This window comes from Cynoglossus semilaevis, chromosome 7 (genome assembly GCF_000523025.1).
Source record: "Cynoglossus semilaevis isolate Cse_v1.0 chromosome 7, Cse_v1.0, whole genome shotgun sequence".
Lineage (NCBI taxonomy): Eukaryota > Metazoa > Chordata > Actinopteri > Pleuronectiformes > Cynoglossidae > Cynoglossus > Cynoglossus semilaevis.
In genome coordinates this window covers 9,713,751-9,726,426 of record NC_024313.1, presented here as the reverse complement: position 1 = coordinate 9,726,426, position 12,676 = coordinate 9,713,751, and the positions used below count along the sequence as shown (strand labels likewise).

At 41.9% G+C, this 12,676-nt stretch overlaps 1 protein-coding gene across 1 annotated transcript in view; it reads left to right on the top strand.

Annotated features, from left to right (window-relative positions):
* Nucleotides 1-12,676, top strand: part of utrn (utrophin) — a 118,668-nt gene that overhangs the window by 13,222 nt on the left and 92,770 nt on the right. The window contains 18 exon segments of the mRNA XM_025056654.1: nt 2,173-2,403; nt 3,788-3,969; nt 4,487-4,637; nt 4,828-4,947; nt 5,247-5,348; nt 5,534-5,641; nt 5,808-5,987; nt 6,149-6,312; nt 6,485-6,608; nt 6,699-6,786; nt 7,188-7,432; nt 8,027-8,195; nt 9,455-9,582; nt 10,887-11,024; nt 11,122-11,235; nt 11,374-11,529; nt 11,861-12,031; nt 12,121-12,312. Of these exon segments, the coding sequence (XP_024912422.1) occupies nt 2,173-2,403; nt 3,788-3,969; nt 4,487-4,637; nt 4,828-4,947; nt 5,247-5,348; nt 5,534-5,641; nt 5,808-5,987; nt 6,149-6,312; nt 6,485-6,608; nt 6,699-6,786; nt 7,188-7,432; nt 8,027-8,195; nt 9,455-9,582; nt 10,887-11,024; nt 11,122-11,235; nt 11,374-11,529; nt 11,861-12,031; nt 12,121-12,312 (2,763 nt within the window).

Sequence of the window (12,676 nt, the reverse complement as noted above, 5' to 3'; positions counted from 1 at the left end):
GGTGAGGAGTGGAGTGTGTGTTCTGCACAGGATTGACAAGGCAGGTTATTTGAGCACTCATCGTGTCGGCGCTTTGGTGGTTGAGTACGTTCGCTTCCTCCAGTCTCCCATTTTTACTGACAGGGACCGGAGTCTGGAATAAAATAGAAATACTTGGTCAAATTTAGTTGAGTTTAACCTACGCCTGCGTCGGGTGGATTCTCACCTCAGTACTCTTCTCCCTCCCTTCATCCAAAAAAAGAAAAAAAAAACTACCACCAACTTTTTATTGTCCACATATTTCACACACGATGGAATAAGTTTCTGGAAAGTCTTATTTAACAGCGCTTTGATTGGTCCAACATGAGGATTACTTTCCTGGCACTCTTCTCACCTCCTCGTAGGAAGAGATGCTTCATCATGAAGCTGCAGTGGAGGAGAAATAAAGCTTCTTTGTTTCTGGGCCTGCGTTTCAGTCCCACACCCATTCTTACATTAGGGGTTTGAGTGTAAATATTTTTTTCCGTTTTTCTTTTCCCTGGGTTTTATATTAATAGCAGTGAAGTTATGGGATGTTTTGGTCGCTGATTATTACAGCACATGGTTCTATATCACATGCTGCAGCATTGCAGCTGCAAAAGTGATGAATGTGAGATTAAAGTTGAGCAAATCATGTGGTTATAATAAAGGGTTCTGTGCAGCACGACCACAACTATTTTACAGTCATTCAAATCAATAAATAGATCAAGGCTGCAGCTCTCTCCGTGCCACACACACTTTCACTCTCTCTCTGTCTTCATTCCTTTTTGCCTGTTTCTCTCTACCAGCCTAAAACGGCCCAGCGAGGCGATTTGAAGCTCTTTTGTGACTTTTTTTTTTTTTTTTTCAAAGTCTCCAAAAGGTCATTGAATATTTTCAGCGGGTGACCTTTTGCTACATAGATGTAATAGCTTTTTAATTTCAGGCTGGTAAACAACAGCACATTTAGCCTGTTGTCGTGCTGCTCCCTCTACACACCCTTGAGCATTTCTGGCATCTTTTTCCTGGTGTAGCCACTGCTGCAGCACAGACTTTTCATTTTCAATTCAGCTCCAAACATTTTTTTAAAATTGTAATAGAATTTGTAATTCTATTATTTAATTCTCCTACCAGAGGACCAAAAGTGTGGCACTCGCACATGTTATGTCCATGTGATGCCTGTTATTTTCTTCAAGCGTAATGAAAATAAGGTGAATCAACCTGCTGCTATTTGCAGAATGAGGACTGACCTGCCCAACATGCCAGGGGCACCTCCCAGCATCCCATAATAGGCCTCCAGTTGTGTTTTTTTGTGTGTGTGTGTCTTAACTGGGCAGAGCAGGTCACTCCACATGCTCCGGGGCAGCACAGGCTCCGCCCACATGTCTGCTCCTATTTTAACACTTGCCGTTTGATGTGTCACTAATGAAATTCACAGAACAGGTCAAATACAGGGGTTTGAGAAATGACATCTTTGATTAGCATTGCTGCTCAGGAGCTTCAGCCTCTACAGGTCTGGCCACGTAAATGTGACAAAGTACCAACACCTGTTTTATCCTGAGCAGAGTTTGAATTGTGCTGATAAAGTACAGTATGAGTAGGAGTATTTGTCATATGTGTAGTCACTGATACTGCGCTCCCTCATGATACTTCCCTGGGTGGGTTTTAGTTAAATATGTGATGAACCAGAGGGCAGTGGTAAAAGTTGGAGATGGCACGGCATTGTGGGTAACAGGGTGACGTACAGTGGGTCTGAGTTCAACCCAACCGTGAAGCCATTTTTTTTCTTCTCATTAATGGAGTATTGGGTTGCCGGTTTGGCACGTATCTAGTACCAGTACAAAGTATTTGAATGAATTATTAATGTTACCATGGGTCTGTCACTTGTATCAGGGAAACTCAGAATAAGCAAGTAATGGAACAGTAATGGGAGCTGAGTTACCACCGCAGGTCATTGACTTGATGAGATAAGTAGTACTAAGAAGTACTCTTTTATAACATACATATATTTGAAGAACACAGAGAAGAAGAGCAGTATAAAAAAAATTAAAAAAACAACAACAATATTGCAACAAATACATCAACTCCATCATGTTCAAGTTCAACTTTAAACATACATTTGGTTCAGTGAGCCTTCAAATGTTAAATTCTAACTTTATAACTCTGTTCTTCCAGACTGCACAGATGGAGAAAACCAGCAGCAGCCCCCGTCCGCAGACCCCCAGCACCCTGACAGAGACAGAGGTGGAGTTGGAGGGCAGTTTGCTGGAGGTGGACCTGGACAGTTACCAGACCACGCTGGAGGAAGTTTTGACTTGGCTGCTTGAGGCTGAGGACACCTTGATAATTCAGGAGGATGTGTCTACAGATGTGGAAGAAGTGAAGGAACAGTTTCACACCCACGAGGTAGGACGAGGCCCCAGGGCCGACCTGGGTCAGGGGGACATGAATGAAGCTGTGATTAGTTTAGTTCATGAGAGCAGGGACTTTTCTTGGTCAGGAAACTACATGCTGCATACATGGTGGGAATGCCAGGAGTTTGTCTTAAGCAGTGACACACACAGAGCACAGTAGCAGCCCTTGGTCCCATGCAGAGGACTTGTTAAAGAGGAAATAGTATCCGAGGTCTGTGTCTGTAGGTGTGTGTGTGTAAAAAGACGACTTCTGAATGGATTCACGGTGGTTGGAATGTGAACATATGTGAAGGTTAATGTCTGGGTATTCCAGCTAAAGCTGTTGAAATGTTGTTCAATTATCTAATCCAGATTCAACAGCAAAGCTTGATTTAAATCATCGGACTCAAACTCACAACCTACAATGATTATTCATCCCGAGGTATCAAAGAAAACAGACCCGTTTCCTTCTATATCACAGTAAATAACAACCCTGATCCTCCACTTTCACCTCACTTCTTAATACGTTTTCCCTGCACTGATGTTCCACACTTGCTTTTTAAGAGGTTGATGCCCAGCACTTCTGCTTAATGTCTTCAAGGTCTGCACCAGGAGAAGGTAGAGGGTGGGGAGAAAAACACTTCCAGATGTTAGTGTGTAGGAGCCAAGTGCCAACATGGAGTCCATGGAGATTTATAGGGGAGCTTGCCAGGGAGTTAAACTGAATTAAAAAAAGACTCACATGAAGACATTCTTTACCTTCACACACGCACAGTTAACTCTTTGGGCTAAACACGCTGCAACTGAAATGCATTGTTCTATTGTTAAAGTCTTACATGGAAAAAGATACAAGCGTTTTGATGTCTGCTTTAAGGCAGATGTCCTGAACTCAGATGATCTCAGGACGGATTGTTGGTCCAACTTGGACCAAATGTAGAAAGAAGCCCATGGAGAAAACAAACTAAAGTTTTTACATCTGACACCAGGCAGTATTTTTGATAAGTAAAAGGTGCTTTGAATAAAAGTATCTTTGTTTATTTTGCACTTTTCCTTTTGTCTGTAACCAGTAATTGTAGTGGCAAGACAGACAGCTTTAAGCATATGAAACAATAAAAATAGAATGAATTAATAATAATTATAATAATTGTTTTAAATGTAATAATAATTATAATAATAATAATAGTTTTAAATGTATAATTATTATTGTTGTTGTTGTTGTTGTTGTTGGATATGGATGGATAGACCAGCTTTATTTTTCCCTAGGACAACTAAGGCATCACTCTGCCTCTGTTGTCAGTTTCATTGGTATAATAAACCTTTGTACTGTGCCTTTTTTACGTCTCTCCGGTAAACAAGGTCCCTTTATCATTAACCATTTACTCCTGCTTCCTCTACAGAAATATATGATGGAACTGACAGCACATCAGAGCAGTGTGGGCAACGTGCTGCAAGCTGGAAACCAACTTATTTCTCAGGGAAGTCTGACAGAAGAAGAGGAGAATGAAATCCGGGAGCAGATGGCACTCCTCAACTCTCGCTGGGAGAACCTGCGAGTGGATAGTATGGATCGCCAGGCCAGGTATAGAGTCACGCTTCACACTGTTGTAAAAACCATAAAGTCTGTGTGTAGCACTGTGCCTCAGTGCCAGGCCTGTGTCTTTCTGCCAGACACCAAATATATTTTTTATATTGTTTTTTGTTTATTCATTAATATTAAAATTCTTTCATTATTTGTCTTGCATCATGAATTTTTACACAGTACAACCATCTTAGATCTTTTTTTTTAAACTGCTTTTCTGTCAGTAATGCCAAAAAGATAAATTCATAAAAAAGGCAGAAAAAAATGATAAAATTCAAACTCACATTTATTTATAATCAGACACACGTGTTTCTTATCACATATACTCCCTTGAGTCTATGCACAACACTGGTGCTCATTCCAGTGTTCATTTCCCTGTCACACACAATATATATATATATAATTATATATATATATTAAATATTTTATCTTCCCATCTTTTCATAAATATTTATTTTCTTTCTGCTCCTACACTAGCCTGACTGTGCTGTTGCACTTCCTTGTTTTCCTTCTCTAGGCTCCATGAGGTCCTGATGGATCTCCAGCAGCAGCAGCTGCAGCAGCTTTCTGATTGGCTGACGGAAACTGAGGACCGAATCAGAAGGATGGAGGTTCAACGTGCGGCCAATGACCTGGAAGTTTACAAAGAGCACATAGAGCAACTCAAAGTAAACACAGATTAACTGACTAAAATTATATAAAACAAATTTTTTTTGCCTGAATTCAGAAAATTGCACCGACCTTCTGCCTATGTCAATGGTTTTATTGAGTAATTGTGTAATAACGTAGTGTAATTGTCTAATGGAGTAAATAGTGTATGTGCTACTTAAATCCTGAACATCCTGTATGTCTGTTCAGGAGCTTCAAAATGACCTGGAGGCAGAGCAGGTGAAAGTCAACTCTCTGACACACATGGTGGTTGTGGTGGATGAGAACAGTGGTGAGAGCGCCACCGCTGCCCTAGAGGAGCAACTACAAGTATGTTTTTAAATAGAGTGCTCACCTTCGTTGTTCCCCACTCAACATCACTGTTTTATTTGAATAATAGTTTGCTGTGTTACTGGAGTACAAAGACTGAGACCTGACTTGTGCTTGAGTATGACCTGATTTAGACTCGAGACCCGACTTGGAGTTTAGTACAAAGAACTGAGATTTGACTAAGACTTGAAAATCTCTGCTACATTTTTGCTTAACTGATAAAATCTCCAACTGAAAAATTTGCACAATTCTGAGAAAGGTCTTAATTTTTAAGCTTTTTTAAATTGTTAATTTTTTAGTCACTGGGCGAGCGCTGGGCAGCTGTGTGTCGGTGGACGGAGGAGAGGTGGCACAAGCTGCAGGAAGTCTTTATGGTTTGGCAACAGCTTCAGTCGGACCAGGTAAGACTGATGTACAAACACGCTCCTCCCGTCCGTCCCTCTGATTAAATAAGCACTGCTAATAACAAACTCAAACACTTGACGATTCACTGAGACGTACAAAAAGTTCTTTGAGCTTTTTTTCTGATCTTGTGTCCCAGTGTTTACCAACTCACTTCAACTGTGTTTTCTCACCACTTCTGCAGAGTTTGTTCAGAACGTGGTTGGCAGAGAAAGAGGAGGCTTTGAGTAAAGTACAGACGAGCAACTTTAAGGACCCCAGTGAACTGAATGCTAATGTGCGCCTATTAGCAGTAAGTAGTAGTTGAAGTTCTGGGTAGTTACTTTTGCACCGTTGTACGATTAACTCTGAATTATAATGGACAACGCAGTATTTTACAGTATGAATAAATATAAAACAGTCACGGCAGATGCTTGATTAATTACTGAGAGTTTAATTTTCCACTTTTAATCCACTAGATTCTAAAAGACGACATGGAGAAGAAGAGACGGACGTTGGACCAGCTGTCTGATGCTGGACAGGATGTGATTTCATTACTGCGAAGCCCAGAGGCTGGAGCCAAGATAGAGGCCGACACAGAAGATCTGGCACATCGATGGGACAACCTGGTGCAGAAGCTGGAGGACTGTTCCTTCCAGGTGTGTTCAGCCGAGAGAGAATTAGGAAGAAATTAACCAAATGAAACCCTAAACATACATTGTTCTTAATGATTGAAGAATAAACTCTGGGTTTTTGGTTGGACGATGTACTTGTGTGTGTTGTGTGCTTTTTTGTCACAACACTCACTCTTCCTGTGAAGGTGATGGAGGCCGTGACAGATGCTGGAGTGACTCAAACAGAAGAACAAGTCATTGTGGACGGAGTTGCTGTGGCGGCCGCTGCCTCGTCGCCTGACCAGGAGCTGGCTCCGCCTACTCCACCTAAGAAACGACTGGTGGAGACGGACGCAGAAGTTAGAAAAATGTAGGATTTGGGACACAATTCTTCTGTTCTCTTCACTTTTCACTGTAGGAAAGATGTAAAAAAATCCATATTTCTCATGTTTCTTCTGTTCTCTTCACTTTTCACTGTAGAAAAGATGTAAAAAATCCATGACCTGTGTCGTGTTCCATATTTCTCATGTTCTTTTTTATAGGTTTGAAAATAAACTTTCTGACCTCCTGACCTGGATGAAGACCTGGAAGACGTCCACTAAAGCTCTGGCTTCGTCACATCCAAAGACTACATTAGATGCATCAGGCCTGCAGGAGAAACTGAAGGTAACCCTGCTGTAAAGACATCTAAAAAAATAAATCTAAAAAGTTCTAAATTTGATGCATTTTAAATAGTTTGTCTTTGTATCATTTCAGGGCTCGGAACAGGACCTCAAAGCAAAAGAGAGCACATTAAATCAAGTCATTCAAGAAGGACGGAGTATGATGGATAATTTGGAGAAAGGTATGACTATAATGAATATTTTTGTACATGTTCAGGATTTTATAGGAAAAAAGAAATCTTTATTTAAGTTGCGTTCTTTCTAGAGGATTTTCCTCTCAGCTCTGGGGTATTTTAGGTGTATTTAATAGTCAGTTTGAGTTGTGTGTGAAGTGATAAAACTCTCTGAGCCTGCACGGCGGCTGACTTCATATAACCTTCATGAAATGAAAAGACATTTAAGGAGTTTTTAGGAGTTTACGCTTCTGTGCTGACAGTTAAGGGCAGTGGAGTGAATCTTTCTACTACTCCCTCATTTACTTCATACTGTTCCCTCAGCCGTGGTGTCTGTTTTTACTACTGCCATGTTTTAATCCTCTCTGGGCACTCTGTGTTGAACCTTTGACCTCTGTGTCCCTCTGCAGAAGGTGTGAGTGTGGACCCAGTGAAGACGGACTTAGAGCGGATTCAAATGGAGTGGGATCTTTGCGTCCGGGAGCTGGAGGCAGCACGTGAGCAGGTCGACACCCAGGCCCGTGTCAGCGCCATTTCCGCCGAGCTGACAGAACTGGACCGTGACCTGGAGGATCAGGACCGTTGGATGGACACAGTGTTGGCTGTAGAAAAGTGTGATGAGGCTGAGCTGAGAAAGCAGAGTGGAGAATGTCAGGTGAGAGCAGAGTGGGTTCACAAAGCAGAGTGGAGAATGTCAGGTGAGACCAGATTCAGATTGTTAGATGTGGCACGGCACAGATGACGTAATAAAAAAATGGTTCCAAAAGTTGCCTTAACTGCTGAAGACATTTCAGGGAAATGCCTAAAGAGTAAATTAATTTATTTCACTTTGATTTAAGTCTCTCTTATATACATTGATCTGGCAGCATGTTACAGCTCGTCATTGTTAAGAATGACTCCATCCAGGACCTAATGCACTTCCTTTATTTCACTGTGATTTAAAAAAAAAAACAAGTCAATAAGAAGTGGACAGTCTTTCAGCATCGTTGACAAAGCAGTTGGTTAAACAGTCTCCAGAAACCACTAATAATGACTGGGACTGCTGCTCCTCGTGCTTCACTTTCTATAGGCATTATTATTCAAATTTGGTTGGCTCATCGAGAAGTCAACGGAATAATTTTGTTTCCCGTCAGTGCTGTAATTTACATTTCTCCCTGCTCGCAGAAGAAAACCAATAAATATCCTTTCTGAATTAAAATGATGTGGCGAGCAAACAGACCAACTCTCTGCTTCCTTCTGTTCTCCTCAGTCTCGTGTCGTCCAGGTCACTGCTCTAAGCCCACGGTTGGAGCAGCTTTCCGCAGAGACTGGATCCTTGGGAACCGTGCCCTCTCTGAAAGACAACATGGTGGTGGTGTCTGCACACTGCGCCTCCACGCTTCAGCGGCTGGAGTGCCGAGAACAGGAAGTCAACAAAGGTACAGCAGCTGAACTAAAATTAAGAGTCAAAACTTTGCGAGGAAGAGGAAACAAAAAAATCTGCAGGTCGAGACGTTTTTCCACGGAACCTTCTTCCCCGAGGCGTTCTCCCGTTTCATAATGCTTCAGTGTCTGAGATTTAAACCTCCTTTAAGACAAGGATCCGTTTCACTCTCCCCGCTCTCGGCCCACAGCTTTTGTAGGTTTACAAGGAGACTGTGAGAGTGATGGCCAGGATCAGCGCAGCTCAGGCCCACGGTGCTCGTGTAAATTTGACATTAGCTTTTTATATCAATCCTTGGCTGGCCACTGGTAATAGATGATGTCCTTATATGGCCTCCCAGAGCTCACAGATGCATGAATGTAAAGCAGGAGGATGGTGTGTGAGCTCAGGCCCCACTGCCGGCCTCCATCTCCACCTGAGGACATGACTTGGACCAGGAGTGGCCTTGAAGTAAATTACCTTGTTGAAATGTACATGCACTGCTGTGGGGACAGAGTGAGCCTGTTAATGGAGGCTTGACTGTGCTGCTCTGCTCCCCCTGACCATAGCTCTATATGTGTGTGTGTGTCACACTGAGTGTGTGTTCTAATAATGTCCTCCTCTGTTGTGCCTCTTGGGCTTTTATGACTATAAAGATCTGGACTGGAGCCAAGGAAAACAGTTTTGTTTCTGCTTCAGAGCAGTTTGTCTCCTGCCAGTGGCTCTCTCTGTCTTCCTCACCCCCTCCCCCGACCCCCCCTCCGGTCACACTCCATCTCTGCACTATGTTGGTATAAACACAGTGAGATTGTGTAAGCGTTAAATCACCTGGTAATTAAAACAGAGTGGGAGAAAGAGAGCAAAGGAGGAGCAGACAGATGTGGACGTGACTGTGATGTATGTGGGTTTGAGGCCGTCACTGAAGTCGGGCTTTGTCCTTTAAGTAAATAGCAATTTATTTTCCTAATGTTGTTCTTGAGCTCACAATAATAGTTCTTTAAATAGCAAGAGTAGTCTCTCTTTGATAAACCAGCCGTCTGGGCTGCTTTTGTACAGAGTGACGGTCAAAGAGAAACCACATCACTGTCCCTCTGTGGTCCACACGTGAAACTTCAATGAAACTTTTCAAGGGAAATTCATTCCGTACAAACTCAAGGAAAAATCTCCAAAGTGTAATATGTAACTGTATTTATTTCAACTTAAAGGTGTGTGAGTTTCCTCCTGACATGCTGTTGTAAATAAAGCAACTTTGTTTTGTTTTGTTTTTTTCCCCAGCTTTGGCTGCTGCTGAGGCCAAACTAAAGGCACAGGGTCTGGTGGAGGGCCTGGAGGCCAAGCTGCTCACTCTGAGAGAAGGAATCGCAGACCTTCCCACCACTGAGGGCGCCGTGGAGCGGGCACAGGTGAGAATGCAGTTTCTTTTTCTTGTAGGCGCCATGAAAAAAACAGATGCAGCGATAAACACGCAAAATATATGAGAACATAAAGTTTATGAACTCTTACATGTTGATATCCATGCAGTCGTTACTCTGTAATTACAGTGAATAATTCACATGAACAAATCTATGGCAGGTGAAGTCCTTTATTTCCAAATACAGGAATCTTTTTTTTTTAGTTTTATGTCTTTTTTTTTTTTTACATTTTTTTACATTTTTTACATTTACATTACATGTTAATGAAAGTAATGACATTTTCTCTCTAAAACATTAAAAATAGTCATTTTATAAAGCAGTTTAATGATCATTTTCAGAGGTTTATTTTTGAAGAAAGTTGAACTAAGTTTAACATTTTCTCCACTTGGTATCTTTTAAAATAATATTCTTATAACATCTGTGTCTTCACGTATTTGAATTGTTCTAATTTCCTGCCCGGGTCGTCCGAGGATGTTTAATCCAGAGAGGTTTCTGTCTAGACTCCGGATTAAAGAAATCACAGAAGAATAATGTGTGTCTGACAACTGAAACATGTGACCTCTGAACCTGAGCCAGACGAGGTTTCATTCTGAAGAGTAATACTTTGTGTATGGGCTTGTACTCATGTCAGAGTACAGAGTATTTTTCCTCTCCTACACACAATAGTCTCTTTATCAGCTACTCACTTCCTTTTATACAGTTTCAAACCTCTGTTTGTGTGTGTGTGTGTGTGTGTGAGTGAGTACTTCTCAGTCATAAATGTTGTGTTGTGGGTCAGTGTGTTACCTTTCTCTTCCTCTATCCTTGCTGGAATGCTGCTCCAGTCCTTGCTCCTCTTATCAGGGCAGATAGGGACGTGGTGTCTGTGAGAAGGAGCACGGAGTGGAGTGTAGCTCTAATGTACTGCATACTGTAGTGTGGTTGGTCAGTCTGTGATCCACGACATACAGTCTCAGTGTTGTTTTTACACTTGTTCTTTTTAAGCAAACCTTAACCATCTAGTATTGAGTATTTTTTTTAACATTTTACTGCTTTTAATTCAGTGAAATCCTCTGTAAGATTGTAGTCATCTTAAATCTCTGACTTTATCCTCACACATACAGTGAAAAGCGTCTGTTCTTTCAGATGTGAACAGTGTGTCTGTCTTCTCCTAATATGACATCTGAACATTGTTGTTGCTCATATTTAAACGTGTCAAATCCCTTCTCCAGTTATTCATTTTTCCACAGTCGTCTAGTTATCGTGCACACCATTGTGACGTGGCATCTTAAGCCTGAACTTGTTTTCATCCTCAGGGCCTGTGTCTGGAGATCGAGCAAACACAACAAGCCTCCGATCCCACAGAAATGCAAAGATGGAGTCGACTCTCCTCCAAGGCCCGGGAGGAGCTGGGGACGCTGAAGTGCATTCTGGGAAGCATGAAGGATAATCAGGTAATTTTCTTTTTTCAGCAAATACAGCAAATACTTTTTAAGATGGTTTGAACGGCATAATAACTAGTAAAATTGTTTACTGTTTTTCTTCTTTGAGGTGTGTGTGATACAAGTTGAGCGTTGGCTGGATGCAGTCCAGGAGCTGTTGTCGAATGATGTCACAGTGTTGGGTGACACAGAAAGGCTGAGTGAAGAGCTCAATCAGTGCAAGGTAAAAAAAAACCCTGATAAAATTACTTCATTTGGATAAAAGCTATTTTTCATAAAGTATTATATAAGCTATTATATAAATAACTAATATAAAATATAAAGTCTTAGTCAATCTGGATACTATTGTTTTTCCCAATAGGAGTATGTGAATGAGATAGAGTCAGTGGGAAGTTCATTGAAGCAGATGGAAGAGAATGTAAGTGCTGTACAAGCAGCTGCAGTCCCAGGACTGACCAAGTGGGGGCAGGAGAAGCTGGAGGACTTCAAGACGAGATGGGACACACTGTGCAAACAGGTAAGGTAGATTACTAATGTCCCCGTGCAGTGTAGTCTTGTACATGTTGTTGATGGTGGTCTTTGTGTTTTGCGTGGGTTTTTTAATAAATGTAATTTTCCAACTTGTCCCCGTGCAGTGTAGTCTTGTACATGGTCTTTGTGTTTTGCGTGGATTTTTAATAAATGTAATTTTCCAACTCGGTCAACTTAAATAAATTGGACTAGTGAACTTTATCCCACTCTTGTACAATGGTGGCAGGGCTCAGCTCCAGCAAAAAAGTTAGACAGTACAAGGTAAATGAATGATTTTCTTGGACAGATTTCTAACCTTGTCAGTCATTTTGTTCCAGCTGCTGAAACATCAGGAACACGTGGTAGAGAGACAGGAGAAGCAGGTGAATCTGAGAAAGGACTTGGCAGAGATGCAGGAATGGATGACGCAAGTGGATGAGGAGTTTCTCATGAGGGACTTTGAGTACAAGAGTCCTGAAGAGCTGGAGGCGTCGCTGGAGGAGATGAAGGTCCGTGTCACTGTTCTGATCTGGTCTTTCACTGTTGTTGTTGTTGTTGTTGTTGTTGTTGTTCCTTAACAGTTTCCATTTACCCACAGAGGGCTAAAGAGGACGTACTACAGAAGGAGGTGAAGGTTAAGATCCTGAAAGACAACATCAACACGTTGGTCCCCAGAACAACGCCCCCAAGTGGTAGCAGGGGACAGGAACTGACGGTGGAGCTCGATCAGGTTCTGGCCAACTATCACAAGCTCTGCGACCGCTTCAAGAGCAAGTGTCACACTCTGGAGGTAATGTGTTTGTCTCTCTGTCTCTGGTCCAACTGTGGAAATAACACGTTTGACGGTAGAGGACAGGCCCGGTCAAGTCTCTCTGCTCTTGTTACTGAGTGTTAAAGTGACATGTTGGTTACATGCTGGACTTTCATGCCCTGAACCAGAGATGTGTGAAATAAATATTGTTTTGTTTGTGTCTAAAGATTCGTAGCTCGGGGCTTTGTTTTTTCGAACATCATCCCCGAGTCTGTGCAGGTTGAAGATCAAACCCTGTTACAGGAATTATGCTTATACTCTCATACATCTATTGCCTCGAGTCTATGAGTCACCAGCCTCCATTTCAACTTTTTTTTTTGATTCTTTGAAGTGGGGTTGTTTT